Source organism: Lepidochelys kempii, chromosome 3 (genome assembly GCF_965140265.1).
Source record: "Lepidochelys kempii isolate rLepKem1 chromosome 3, rLepKem1.hap2, whole genome shotgun sequence".
NCBI classification, from domain to species: domain Eukaryota; kingdom Metazoa; phylum Chordata; order Testudines; family Cheloniidae; genus Lepidochelys; species Lepidochelys kempii.
Genome location: NC_133258.1, coordinates 201,045,807 through 201,061,166, shown reverse-complemented (window position 1 = coordinate 201,061,166; position 15,360 = coordinate 201,045,807). Strand labels below are relative to the sequence as shown.

Here is a 15,360-nt window from a genome sequence, read left to right as displayed (position 1 = left end):
CCAAATTGGACATAGCAATTTGTACGTTAGATGCTGTCAATTCAGTATTTGACAGAGTATTAAATGGTATGTGATGGGACTATTTGCACAGCGATGCAATATGAGTAAAGCATGTTTGGGTATTGTATCCTGCTCAGACTATGTTGGTTTTTAAAAAACATTGTGTAAATTAAAATGGACTTTGTACCCTGATGTTTTAGTTGCATCCTGAATTAATAGTGGCTGCTAGTCCACGTGTCGTTCAACTTGTACAAAAATCCACAGTAGTGGTAGATAAACCTCCTTCCGTTCCCTATACTCCCCTACAGATTCTCTTCTGTGAATCATTACCTGCATAATATACCTGCATATTTTATATAAATATAGATAATATGAGATGCGTATAAAATATTGCTGAAAAGAGCTGGTTTTGTGTGTAGAGTAAATGGCTTTTGAAATATAAAATCCAGAATAAAAATGTAAAAGCATTTTGCCTTTTAGTATGTGATTCTGCTATAGCACTTACCTTTCAGTGAAATGCTTGCATATATTACCAGCTGTGCTAATGAATGTTACTTAGGTGTACATTAATCTGTAGCTAATTAAACTCTTGCATTGATTTGAGCAGGTATTTAAATTGATTAATGATTAGGGCCCTACCAAAATCAGGGTCCGTTTTGGTCCATTTCACAGACATAGGATTTTTTAAATCGTACGTGTCACGATTTCAGCTATTTAAATCTGAAATGTCACAGTATTGTAATCGTAGGGGTCCTGACACAAAAAGGAGTTTGTGGGGCGGGTTGCAAGATTATTGCAGGGGGGTTGCAGTGCTGCTCCCTTACTTCTGCGCTGCTGCTGGAGAGCGGCGGCTGCTGGCCGGGAGCCCAGCTCTGAAGCCAGAGCTGCTGCCAGCAGCAGCGCAGTAGTGAGGATGGCCCGGTAGGGTGTTGCCACCCTTACTTCTGCGCTGCTGCCTGCAGGCTGGGCCCTCAGTCAGCAGCCGCCACTTTCCTGCCGCCCAGCTCTGAGGCATTGCCACCCTTGCTTCCGCGCTGCTGCTGACGGGGTGCTGCTTTCAGAGCTGGGCGCCCGGCCAATAGCCACCGCTCTCCAACCGCCCAGCTCTGAAGGCATTACAGATGAAAGGGAGGCAATATCGCCCCCCCCCCCAAATAACCTTGCAACCGCCCTGAAAATCCCTTTTGCGTCAGGACCCCCAATTTGAGAAACATTGGTTTTCCGTGTGAAATCTGTATAGTATAGGGTAAAAGCACACCTAACACCAGATTTCACAGGCGGGGGGACCAGATTTCACAGTCCGTGATGTGGTTTTTTATTGCCGTGAATTTGGTAGGGCCCTATTAATGGTACAATCTGCAGCAGTCTTTCAGATAATTGTCATGTTCAGTCACTCTTTAAAACATTTTTCAGTCATATTGTACTTTTAAAATTATATTTTTATCAAAGATAAACTAATTTTATGTGAGGGAAACTCTTTATCTGAAAACCCAGTATTGTGTTTTTATAAACTGTTTTGTTGCAAGGAAAGCCAGCTGTTTGTCCCCAACAGTCTATGCAGCCTTCCTTATAGAACGCAACAATTGAACTATGCTGTTTCTTTCTGTTTCATTTCAGGTTTTTCATACATAATCATGGCAAAACCGTATGAATTTAACTGGCAGAAGTCAGTCCCTTCCTTTATGCAAGATGGAGCTGTGTTTGACAGATACGAAGAGGTAAGGGGCCAGTTGGATAATGTTCCTCTCCCTTTCCCTGCCTTTTCTAGATGTGGCAAATGTTACAAAAATATTTCTTTTTTTTTTAAGGTTTTACACAAATAAAAGTTTCAAACAGAAAATCTACATGAAGGTAGAACATAAATGTTAACACTTTGTTACAATACAATTTCTTGCTGCCAAAAAAGCCTCTTTAAAATACATTTTGTAATGGCTGATTTAATCCTTTGATTTGAAAATAATCCCAGAGTAAGAGAAACATTTTGATTTAAATCCCTTCTATCTGTAACATACATGCAGCTCTCTGTTGTAGGGAGTCATCATAGTATAGTACCCAAAGCACCTTACCAAAAAAAAATGCACTCTGTCCTATTTTTAAACTTACTATTTTTGGAATGCGTGCTCCTACTTGTAAAAATAGACTAAGAACCTACATGCTGTATGGAAAAATAGAAGATCACGAAAACATTTACACTGTAAATCAAAGACACTATTTGAAATCAAGGGTGGTTTTATCTCCTTTAGTCAATCGACCTATGCTTTATCTGGAATATGATTAATATGATCCTGCTTTCAGCCGCACTTTAATCCAGGTCTGTTGAAGGAAAGGAAAGTGGGACATAACATTTGATATAAGCTTCCAGAATAAAAGGCAGAGACCTTTGCCTTATATTCAACATCAATTTGCCTATGAAAATAGTTTTACTAAGGTTTGTTTTTAATCTTTTTTTTATTTGCCTGAAAATCTCTAAGTTAAAGGTATTTTGAGAAATGCCTTCAGGGATATTATGCTTTCCTGTAATCTCTTGAAGTGAACAAAAAGTATTTGTATCATAGTCATCTGCCAAGATAGACCTAGCTTTCTTATCCCCCACTTTCAGTGCTGGATTAGATAAACTAATAGAAAACATGTTTGGTAAATGTTGCCCTTTGAAAGAAGGATCTTAAATTGTTTATTTTTCATTCTGTAAATGCTGTTTTGAATAATTTAGCATATGCTAAATAATTGAGCTCAGCTGATCCAATGGAATGTATGTGGTTTTGCTTTCAAGAATGTTTAATAATGGTCACCCCATTATGAACATTGTTTTCGCTTGCATAGTACAAGATAAAGTAAAAGATTCCTGGCTGTCCTGGGTTGGTTATTCAGTCTCTTCTAAAGGCAGGCAAACATTTTCTAAGTACAAGTTATAGTCCAGTTGGCCTAACTTTGGCACCTGGAAAGATACCGGACTAAATTATTAAACAGTTTGTAAGTACCTAGAGGATAATATGGTTATAAAGAATAGTGATCTTGGATTTGTCAAGAACAAATCATGCCAGACTAACCTAATTTCCTTCTTTGACGGGATTTCTGGCCTAGGGAATAGGGAGGAAACAGTAGATGTGATATATGTTGATTATAGAAAGACTTTTGATACTGTCCCACATGTCGTTCTCATAAGCAAACTAGGGAAATGTGGTCTAGATTAAATTACTATAAAATGGGTACACAACTAGTTGAAAGACCATACTCAAAGAATAGTTATCAGTGGTTCCCCATGAAACTGGGCTGGCATATCCAGTGGGGTCCTACAAAGGTCAGTCCTAGGTCCGGTGCTATTCAGCATTTTCATTGATGACTTGGATAATGGACTGATGAGTATGCTTATGAAAAATGTGGATAACACCAAGCTGAGAGGGGTTGCAAGCACTTTGAGGACAGGATTAGAATTCAAAATGACTGTGGTATGTTGGAGAATTGGTCTGAATTCAACAAGATGAAATTTAGTAAAGACAAGTGCAAAGTACTTCACTTAGGAAGGAAAAATCAAATGCACAACTACAAAATAAGGATAACTAGCTAAATGGTGATACTGCTGAAAAGGATCTGGGGGTTATAGTGGATCACAAATTGTTGACTCAATTCCATATTCAAAGTGATGCAGTTGCGAAAAAGGCTGATATGATTCTGGGATGTATTAACAGGAGTGTCATACATAAGACATGGGAGGTAATTGTCCCACTCTACTTGGTATTGGTGAGGCCTCAGCTGAAGACGTGTGTACAATTCTGAGTGCCACACTTTAGGAAAGCTGTGGGCAAATTGGAGAGTGTCCAGAGGAGAGCTGCATAAGTGATAAAAGCTTTAGAAAACCTGATTTACAAGTAATGTTTAAAAACCTGTTCATGTTTAGTCTTGAGAAAAGAAGACTGAAGGGGGACTGGATAACAGTCTTCAGATTTGTTAAGGATTGTTTAAAAGAGGATGGTGATCAATTGTTCTGAAGGTAGGAGAAGAACTAATGGGCTTAATATGCAGCAAGGGAGTTTTAGTTCAATATTCGATAACTATAGAGGTAGTTAAGTTCTGCAACAAGCTTCCAAGGGAGGTTGTGGAATCCCCATCATGGGAGGTTTTTAAGAACAACTTAGACAACCCCTTGTCATGGATGGTCTAAGGCAGGGGTTCTCACAACAAATTTTTTGGTGGCCTCAGAGTGCGGCCACCAACTCTTGCTGGTGGCTGCTCTGACCATTTTTCCTAAAATACTTAATTAACTTTAGGAAAATCAAATAAATATGCACATATACATGCCCAAATCATTGTAATTTATCTATGTAGGGTTTGTTTGTTTTTTCAGACTCAATAATAAAAATAACGTACAGTTGTCTCTATTCGACCTAAACAGACGAGAAACACAAATAAGGCGCTTTGAACGTTCTTGTCCTTTTTCTTGTTTGTTTTGGGGTTGTTTTTTTTTTTAAGACTTGCTAGCTATTAGGAAGTCTGTTGTGAAAAGCGATATTTGTATGTTTGTTAATATCACTTTTCACAGCAGACTTACTCAGCCCTGGCAAGCTCGGGGACAAATTAATCCCTGGATGGGGAGGTGGGTACAGAGGCAGTGGGGGCATAGGCGATGGGGCACTGGGGGAGGCAGCGGGGACCAGAGTTGGTGGTGGGGGTGAGCTCAGGCCAGAGCCTGCCTCCAGGCAGCCAGAGAACAGAGCCCAAAGCCCCACACCCAGGGGACAGAGCCCGGGGACAGAGCCCGAAGCCCTGTGTCTGGAGTCTGCCACCCACCACCCCAGGGCTGAAGCCCAACCTCACAGCCCCCGGGAAGGTGGGGAACTCGCTGACTGCCTGCTCCTCCAGCTTGTGTCTCCCCAGAGGAGGGAGGGGCCCAACCACTGCTGGTGGCCCCTGGGGACAGGCCACTGCTTTGCCAACTCCCCACATAACTGCCCGGGAAGCTGTGGCTGCAAGAAAAGCCCCTGGTGGCCGCCTTTGAGAAATGCTGGTCGAAGGTTCCTGCCTCAGCGCAGGAGCTGGATCTGATGACCTCTCGCTGTCCCATCCAGCCCTACACTTCTATGATTCTAAGATGCAAGAAGTAGCTGAGTGCAGCTGAATTTTGGAAGAAGTCACCAGTCCAAAGCAACCTTGAAATAAAAGGCACCAGTGCCAGTTATGTGGCATATTTAAGTTCACCTCTGTTTAGTGGCTAGAGCCAGGGCTGCATTTTTACAGCACGAACCGTGTGAACGGTACAGTGTTTAACATTGGAACAGGTTTCAGAGGCAGTGGATCTCTTCAGGATGGGAAAAGTACTGAGCTTTATATTAATTGCTAGTAATTTCATCTACCTAATCAATGTTGACATTTGGGAATGGAATTAGGCATTGCCGTTGTATGTATAAATCAGATTTTATTAAGTACTGTGCTGCATTCACGGCGTTTTGAATCATATGCTCTTCTTTTTACACTGACTGCTAGCAGGGGTCCTACCTGCCTTATTTGAAGCAGAAAACATGCGGTGTTCTGTATCCGTATTGTTTGCTGTAAGTATTGTATGGTAAATTTACCCAGTTTTGCTACAGAACACTTGTAAGCTCATCTGCGTGGTAGCCCAGCCCCTTTGATGATATCATCAAGTTTGTGGTTGGTTGGGATAGTATTATTTATTTAATAGAATTACAGTAATGCCTAGATATCCTAACGAGGTTTGTGCTAGGCATTGTACATACCCATAGCAAGAGCCCTCCTGCAAAGGATTTATAATCTTAGTTTGGGATTTTCGAAAGAGCCTAAGGGATTTAGGCACCCAGCTCCCATTGAACTTCTATATTGAACTTCCAGCCTAAACAGGCAAAGCAGAGATTCACAGCAGAGACCCAGTGAAGTGACTGGTCCAAGTTTACATAGCAGGTCAGCGGCAGAGCTGCGAATAGGGGACAGCTCCTGAGTCTGAGAGCAGTGTCCTAACTACTAGACCACACTGCCTCCCAAGGAAGCAATATTCACAACATGGAATTTCACTGGGGGACTAGAAGGTCTCGAACGAAGTCTGGATCACTGTGCTAGAGGTATACATCAGCGAGAGGAATTACAGGCCACATGGGATATGCTTCCTTTCTCTTTGAGCCAGGCAGTACCACACCTGAATGTTGGAAAGGCTTTTAGGGAATATCTTAGTGGAGAAGGTTGATGGTCAAAGGTTAGCAATGGTATTGGACTGTGTAATGTCTAGAATTTGTGGTAGCTGGTGTTTCCCTCACTGTATTAGAAGAAAAACTGGAGAAGCAATTAGTTAATGGAACCAGTGCACGCTAAGTAGTGGACGTTGGACTGAGTGCAGCTTATGTGGCCATCTTTGTAGGAAAAGTTATTTTTATACTGAGAGCTTTTAGTCACATGGGGGTGCAACAAGCAATGAAACATGTCCCCATTTTCTTGGCATTGACCTTGCTTATTGAGGAGACCCTCTATTCCAGGGTTTCTGAACCTGAGTCGGGACCCAAAATCGGGTTGTTGGAACGTTTCAAAGGGTCGCGTGGCGGCTCCTGTCCCACGGGGCTGGCTGGGGTTCACCTCCGTGCTCCAGGCGCTGCAAGCTCGGGGTCCCAGCGCCGCTCGGGTTCCGCCCAGCTGTTATGATGCCAGAGTTGGGTGAGTGGCACTGCAACCCCCTGAGCCACCTCACAACTCCACCCACGCAAATTTGGTCCATTGGGGAGGGGCCTATACCTGAGTGGTGCTGCAACCCAGGAGGTTGCAACTCCCGGCGCGGAGAGCCATATCCAGCCAGCCCCACAGCACAGGAGCTGCCAGCGTGAGGTAAGTGCCAGACAGGACTCAGCCTCTCCAGGGGGCAAGATCAGACCAAAACCACCCCAGGGCCCCCACCCCCAGATTATTTTCTGGGTCACGACAGGCTATAAACATTTACAAATGGGTCCTGCCCTGAACCCAAAATGGTTGAGAACCACTGCTCTATTCCAGGCAGATTTTAAAAGGTTCTCCCTTTAACAGGTGGCTAGCTGGAGTTTTTATAGACGCAGCTTTACAGGGATACCCGTGAGCTATAAAACTAGTGATTCTGGGATGTTTGCAGCTGGTATATTTTATGAAGTGCAAGGATTAAGAAAAAGGCAGTAAGCTGTGAGGTGTGGACTAGCAGCCTGGCTATAGGAGAGGGCACAGGAAGTGCCTCGTATCCAGTTCTGACTCAGTCTCTGAATCTACGGCAAATTCTAACTCTTCTCTCTGTTTCCCTATCTGTAAAATGAAGATAATTGTTTCCTACCTCACAGTGATGCCGCAGAAATTAATATTTGCGAAGTGCTTTGAAGCTGAAAAGTGCTGTATGTACTCAGTGCTATTATTTAAGAGGCAGATGCTCTTCGATTCTGAATGTGTTCTGGGTCAAGGGAACGAAGTAGTAGGCAGGTCTGGCAGCTTTGTGGCCCATCCTGCAGCAAAACTCTTATTAACTTACATGGGTGTTCCTTGCATGGAGGGCTTGTGGGATGGTGCTAACTGAATCAGAGAAGTTAGAAATCCTCCTGTCCGCATGATCCTTTTGTGTGGGAAATGTCCCAAACCACATGAAGTGCTGCCCTCTGTCCGTCACAGCATCTCTGCTCCCTACACACATGCTTGCCGTTTGTTATAAAGTAATCTTTTTTAATTAAAAAAAGATTGGCCTGGGCTGGACTTTTTGTTCCCTTTAAAAATGACTGATTCTGCACAGTGGGATGTTTCCTTACCTTTTAGTTTTACCTCTAACATTAAAATAGTTTGAGGGGTTGTGTGTACTTTTTTAGTTTTTGTGTTTTTAGTAATGCTGACCTGACTGCTCTTTTTTTTTTTCAGTCTAATCTCTGGTTTTCTATTCCTTCCGAACTGCTTTATATACTATCTCCCCTGCCAGACTAACACTTTGCAATATATTTTTGTGTGTACTTTCTAGAAGTTCTTCTGTGAGGGTTCAGCTTTTGCGAAAGCACTTCCCCAAAAGTCATTGCAAAATGTGGTGGTTTGACCCCGAGCAGTTGCCAATTCTTGCAAGCCTCACAATATTTGGTGAGGTTGTTTCTGGAAGCCTGTGATTAGGTGAGAAAATCAGCTTTCATTTAGAAAGAGAAGTTTCTAGCCCTTGTGGCTGTTGAGAAAGGCCTGAAAATGAGAACGGAGTCTGCTGTAATGTCTCAGAAACCAGAAGTCAAATAAAAAAGGTTCTAATATTTATTATTTTTAAAAATCTCATGATTTCTGGGGATTGACTCCTTATTTTTGAATGCTTGGGACTGGCAATACTGCAAGGCAGTTGGGGAAAAGGTAAAGGATCTTTAGTTTTGAGCAACAAATGATTGCCTGACAATATTTTGTCAACATCACCAAAATATTTTGTTGTGTTTCCCTTTCAACAGGAGTCCTTTGTCTTTGAACCAAACTGTCTCTTTCAAGTGGATGAATTTGGTTTTTTCCTAAGGTGGAAAAGTGAAGGAAAGGTACAGTACTGTTGTACCAGGAACATTACTGTCTGCCTATGTTGTTGCACTTGGTTTGTTTCCAGGCTAATTTTTAATCACTAAAATTACATGTGGCTTTGTAACTATTTACAGTAAGATAGCTTGGCTCCTGTGTTTTTAGAAGTTACATAACTGCAATTCTTGACAGATTATTAACAGATGTGAAAAGAAAATGTACTGTTTTGTGTTAATTAACTGCAGTTGCATTTAAGACTCATTGTTTGTTTTTGCTTCAATTCCTATTTGTGTCTGCACTGTGTTTCACCAGACCTTTTACTAACTTGCTTTCTCTTGTCGTTCCAGGAAGGACAGGTATTAGAATGCTCCCTGATCAACAGTATTCGTCTTGGAGCTGTACCAAAGGTACGCTGTAATTAGTTTTTACTGTTCTTTTAAACAAAGAGTGTTTAAGCTGAAGGTGAAGTGGGGAATGCAGTGCAGCTTGTTACAAAATACCGCCCGCACAACTTCGCTTGTAAAATCATAGCCTAAAACGTTTAGCTTTAAGATTAAGTGGTTTTAGTTTATTTCAGTGTCGAGATTTTGTAATATTGCAATGCCATGTCAGTGCTGACCTTCCAAGAGGCTGTGAAATCTGGGCACTGAATATTAAAAGGATCCTGTCAAGGGTTTTCAAATTATTTTGAACTATTATGATATCATTTTAGGAGGTTGAAAATATTTTCTGGTTTAATTTTTGTCCTTGATCATTCAAGATGTGTTTCTATGTTTCATTGACATAGAAATCAGAAATTTTTGTTTGCTTCCTTGTTTTAGATACTTAAATGATCAATTGTGTCAGGACAGCTCTGGGACTTGTGATTATTAACTGCTGTTTCAAAGGCAGTCTGCAGAGGGACCACCTGAGGGTTCTACAGAAATCATAGCTTTTAAAATATTTTCTAATATAGATTTCTTTTTAAAATGCATCTGGATTTTAGACATCTTTCTGAGATGAAATTTGGGCATAATTGCTTCAGTGTCTCTTTAAGAGTTTTGCTATCTAGTTGTCCGGTGATGTCAAATACAAAAGCTTCAATCAGACTATGGTTCTACTTAAAAATCATAGATTTTTCACTTTAATCATAGATTTATTTTTTCTAGCGAAGTTAGTTCTCTTTCAAGGTGATAGACTGAAATCTTCAGCCAACAAAGTAGGTCATGGGCTAAGGCAGTGCAGACTTCCCCATGATACCCCACGAGTATGCTTCAAACTTCAAATATGCTTCAGAATATTCCCAATTTCTATGAATAGTTCAGTCTCCAGGCTTATTAAATCTATGGCTCTTGACTGCCAGCAAAGGTACCAAAGAGCACCAGATTTGCTGCTAAGAAATGGATAGAAATCACCCACTCATTCCATGCAAATAATAACTTTTGGTCACTACTGATTTGGATTGGAATAATTTATTTACATAGAGTTAAGAATTCCCATAAACTATTGCCAGTCTTTAAAAGTATTCCATTTCCCTTCTCTGTGAAGGGAATATATGTAATTTTCTGAAATGTATTTAAAATACTGCAATTATCTCTCTGCTTTTAGGATTCAGCCACAGTCAGTGATTATTAAATTAGATTTTTTTCCTAATCATGCCAATAGATTCTAAATGAAACAACTCATTTAAGGTGACCGGGAAATATTTACAGTCTTAATGCATGCGAACCTGAGTTGTGTTTTTAGCTTAATCTTTGTATTGTGCATTTAACAAGTCTTTTTTTTCTGTTTAACAGGATCCCAAAATACTAGCTGTTCTTGAGACTGTGGGAAAAGCAGAAACTGAGCTGGAAGGGCGGATAGTGTGTGTCTGCAGTGGCACAGATCTGGTGAACATCAGCTTCACGTACATGGTAGCCGAAAATGCAGAAGTAGCTAAGGTATTCCATGGTTAAACAGTGCCGGGTGCGGGGGGAAAGGTGTCGCCTGCATTGAAGCACATGCTGCCACAGATTTATCACGACTGGTACTTGAGCTAGCTAGAATAAAGCTAGCTCAGATGTGTCTACTCGAGCTTCAGTCACACCTGTGTTTTCTGTCTAGATGTACAGAAATCCCTTGGCTTTCCGCTTCCTCTTTCCTTTTTATTATTGGAAGCCTCGTAGACAGAAAGCATAGCCTGACCATTCATTGCAACCATTGTTGCTGGCCAAGCAAAGTGAGGTCTAACACTCAACTCAGTAGCATGTCTCTGTTTGTCTGTCATAACTTTTCAACACCACATCCGGTCAGTTCCAAAATGTAGGGAATGCTTTAGGCATTTATGGGCAGAACCTTCTTGATTTTGATCACAATCAGAAAAACAGAAAGGGGGAAATGGGTGACACATGGAACCCCCTGGCATCTGGTTAGCTGAGCCAGCAGCTTCACCCACCTTTCAAATTGCCTACCGATCAAAGAACAGCTTGGCAGTGCACATCCCCCTCCCACCAGCTTAGTCCCAGTACAGTTATAAAATAGTAACACTGAAAGAAAAATAAATGAAGGGGGGAAAAAAGGACACAGAAAAAATATGAGAGTAGTGGAAGGAATAGGGCCATAGGGGGAATGTAGGCACATGCAGAGCCCCAGGCATGGGAGGAGATTGTGGAACCCTAGGAGAGTGGGAAGGTGGAAGTGGAGGGCACACAGAGAGCCCCTGGCATAGGGCGGAGGTGGGAATGGGGGACCCTGGCGTGGGCACAGGAAGAGAGAAATAGGGGAGCACTGTTATGTTATTGTTGATGGAATAAAGGGGCCCAGAGAGTCCAGGGTGTTAACATGACCCTGTCACTGACCAACACTAAACAGTTAAACAAGGTTCAAGGTTTTGGAATACAGAGTCCTCAGCCTGCTTATTAGCGTGGAAAACACACTATTAAAAATCTTTTTACTCTCTTATTAAAGATGCAGAAAAAGAAGGAAAAACAGTTAAAGCATTCAAAATATACAGTATTAAGGAAGTCTCTTCTTTTAACAATATCCCATGTTCCCCTTCTCTATAGAGAGTCTGTAGTAGGAAGAAAAAGCCTAGTTTGAGAGTCTCTTGGATGGGATTAAAAAGGGTAATAACTCTCTTAGAATCTTTAGAAGGGACCAAAAGGCTCCTCTAGTCTAATCCTGTGCCAAGATGCAGGATTTGTTGTGGCTAAACCATCGAAGACAGATGGCTATCCATCCTCCTTCTGAAAACCTCCAGTGAAGGAGCTTCCACAACTTCCCAAGGCGTCTGTTCCATTGTCTTACTGTTCTTACAGGAAGGAAGTTTTTCCTGGGATTTAATCTAAATCTGCTCTGCTGTAGTTTGAATCCATTGCCTCTTGTCCTGCCCTCTGTGGGAAGAGAGAACAACTTTTCTCCAATTTTTTTATGGCGGCCTTTCAAGTATCTGAAGAGTGCTATCATGTCCCCATTAACCTCCTCTTTTCCAAACTAAACATACCCAATTCCTTCAGTCTTTGCTTGTATGGCTTGCATTCCATCCCTTTGATCATCTTTGTCGCTCACCTCTGGATCCTTTCCAGTTTCTCTCCATACTTTCTAGACATTGGTGACCAAAATCAGACACAGTACTCCAGCTGAGGTGTAACCAGTGCCGTGTAGAGCAGTACTGTTATCTCCCAAGACTTTCATGCTATGCCTCTGTAAATGCAACCTAAATTGCATTTGCTTTTTTTTTTTTTTGGGCAATAGTGTCACATTGCTGACTCATGCTGAGGTTGAAACTCACCAGAACTCTCAGATCCTTCTCAGCAGTGCTGCTGCCAAGCCAGTTATCCCCCATTCTGTATTTGGTTTTACTTCCCTAAGTGTAGCACCTGACATTTGTCTTTGTTGAATTTCATTTTGTTGTCCATAGCCCAGTTCTCCAATTTGTCAAGATCCCTCTGAATTTTAGCTCTGTCCTCCAAAGTATTGGCAACTGCCCTAGCTTTGTGTTGTCTGTAAACTTGATCCGTGCGCTTTCTTAATTACATCCTGGTCATTAATAAAGATGTTAAACAACACTAGACCCAGAACAAAGCCTTGTGGAACTCTACTTGAAACCTCCCTCCAATCCGACATCATTCCATTAATAGTTACTCTTTGTTTGTGGTTGTTTAATCAATTATGTATCCACTTAATGGTAGTTCTGCCGAGCCCGCATTTCTCCAGCTTACTTATCAGAAAGTCAAAAGCCTTGCTGAAGTCCAGGTATATTATGTCCACTGCATTCCCCCTATCCGCTAAATCAGTTACTCTGTCAAAGAAGGAAATCAAGCTGGTTTGGCAGGATTTGTTCTTGGTAAATCCACGCTGGCTGCTAGCGATTACCCCGTCATCCTCCAGGTACTTGCAGATTGAATGATTTAGACATTGCTCTCGTAGCTTCCCAAGTATCAAAGTCAGGCCGACTGGTCTGTAGTTCCCTGGCTCCTCCTTTTTCTTCTTTTTGAAGATGGGCCCTGTGTCAGCCCTTCTCCAGTCTTCCGGGACCTCTCCTGTCATCCAAGAGTTTGTAGATATTATTGCCAGTGGCTTCAGCTAATTCTTTCAATATCCTAGGGTGAACAGCATCCAGCCCTGCTGATTTCAATTCATTCAAATTGGTCAGAAGATCTCTGACGTGTTTTTTAACTTATCCCAATCTGCATCCCTTCCCCTTTATTGTCTATGGTAACTTTGCTGGACACATGTTGTTTTTTGCGAGAAGACTGAAGCAAAGTAGGCATTAAGCAGCTCTGCCTTCCTATCATCTTCCTTTACCAGCTCCCCACCTCCATTAGGCAGTGAACCCACACCGTCCTTGATCTTTCTTTTTTGTCTGACATATTTGAAGAACCCCTTCTTGTTGTCTTTAACATTTCTTGCCAGCTGTAACTCATTCTTTGCCTGGGCTTTCCTGATTTTGTGCCTGCATACTCTTGCTATTCCCATGTATACTTCCTTGGTGACATGCCCCTCCTTCCATGTTCTGTATGGAGCCCTGTTGGTTTTCAGATAGCTAAAAAGCTCCTTGTGCAGACACATTGGCCTGCTGTGGCTCCTCATATCTTAAGTCTGCATCGCAGTAGCTTGATGTTGAGTTTCTAGTGTTACATCTTTTAAGAACTGCCAGTCTCCTTCGACTCCTTTTCTTCCTAATTGGTCTTTCCATGGGACCTTCCCTGCTATTTCTCTGAGTCCATTGAAACCCGCCTTTCTAAAGTCCAGTGTCTTTGTTTTGCTGTTCTCATCTCCTCCTTTCCACAGGATCTTGAATTCTATCAAATCATGATCACTTCCTCCCAAGTTCCCAACCACCTTCGTGTTCGCGATTACAACTGTTGGTCAAAACCAGATCCAAAATGGACTGACTGCCTTTGTGTCCTCAACTTTCTGAATCAAAATTGTTCTCTACACATGCTATGAATTTTCAGGCCATATTATGTTTCGCTGCAATAGTTATCCAACAGATATCAGGGAAGTTAACCCCCAAACCCCCCCCCCGCCATTTCATATTAGCCTGTGTGTGTTAACTAAGCTTGTTCCCTGCTTGTAGAATGATCAGTCATCTTTTTGGGGGGGAAAGAGAAAAGGCAGTTGAGGTAGGCTGGAGCTGTTCCTGCTGCTGCTGTTAAAGTCCCATCCCATGTCCTAGAAGTCAAAATAAAACAAACAGAAAATGGAAGAAAAAAACCAGTATCTTCACTTGTAAAATCTCACTGTGGGAGAAACACAGGCATAGCACATGCTCTTGTCAGCTACTCTGAGACCTGGCTAACTTGTACCAGCGGCAGGCTATTTAGGCCATTGCTTTTAGCTATCTTTGTGGTCACAGGCTTACAGCAGTGTTGCAAAATATGCAGTCCTGACTGGCTAAGTCAGATGCTTATAAAACAGAAGGCAAAAGAAGGTGGGGAAGGAAAATGACAGGTATGGGGAAGGGGTGACAACAGGAACCAAAGTCTCACATCTTAGGTGGTGGTCAGGATTTAGCCAGAGCCGATGGAGATGGCAATATCATCTGATTCCCTCTCTCTGGACCGGTCTGGTCAGGACATCTCTCAGAATCAGAACACCAGAGGCCTAATGGTGTCATAGTGGCTCCTGGAGTCCCAGGAGACAGTGAGGGTGGCAGTCATGATGACAAAGCTAGTTCCTTCCAGTCCACCAGTCTCCCAGTCAGTTAGTTAGTTTCCCCCACAAAGTCTCTCTTTAGTAAATGTGGGCCTGAAAAGGGAATGATGGGAAACATAGCCAGCCATCAGTTTGTTCATCAGTTAGGCCTAATTTTGGACACATCAATTTTGGTTCACAGATTTCCAGTCCCACACTTTCCTTGTTTACCAGGCATGATCTTAACGTATACCTTGAGTTTGATCAGTAGGCCTTTTCGTTTGGACTAATTCAGTCTGTCTCTCTCCTTTTTGTACCTATTCCACTCAACACTTGTTATAGATTATTGTGATGTTTGATAAAGTTTTAGCCACTTTTCCACAGTAAAGATCACAATTTGGGGAGGTCTACCAAGCACCAATGGTTTACAAGGGCATGCGGAGCCCCTATAATGAGGCAGGGGGTGGAAGGTTGAAGGGAATCCCTGAAATAAAAGGGGATGGGAGGGTGACACCCAGGGAACTTGTGAGAAGGGGAATGGAGGAACTGGTCGAGTTTGCATATTGAACTTCATAAACCACCTGCATCAACTGCTTGTAGGTCTCAAATTTTGTGGTTGCCCGGGATTGGGCTTAAGTTACTTCATTTACCAGGTAGCCTTCCTGAGTGCTGGTCTGTACAATGGACGCTGTATTCTGGCAGTGTAAAGGGGCTGTGGCAGACTGGGGAGAATTCCCCTAGTGCAGGAGCAGTGTAAGGCCCTAGCCTAGGGCATTCTGGCCTGCAAAGCAG

At 42.3% G+C, this 15,360-nt stretch overlaps 1 protein-coding gene across 18 annotated transcripts in view; it reads left to right on the top strand.

Annotated features, from left to right (window-relative positions):
• The window catches only part of PLCB4 (phospholipase C beta 4), a 325,436-nt gene that overhangs the window by 191,573 nt on the left and 118,503 nt on the right, over positions 1 to 15,360 (top strand). For all 18 annotated transcript variants that reach the window (XM_073339654.1, XM_073339656.1, XM_073339649.1 and 15 more), the window contains 4 exons: positions 1,618 to 1,718; positions 8,415 to 8,495; positions 8,820 to 8,879; positions 10,248 to 10,391. In XM_073339654.1, the coding sequence (XP_073195755.1) occupies positions 1,635 to 1,718; positions 8,415 to 8,495; positions 8,820 to 8,879; positions 10,248 to 10,391 (369 nt within the window). In that variant the 5' untranslated portion in view covers positions 1,618 to 1,634. The remainder of the gene's footprint in view (positions 1 to 1,617; positions 1,719 to 8,414; positions 8,496 to 8,819; positions 8,880 to 10,247; positions 10,392 to 15,360) is intronic.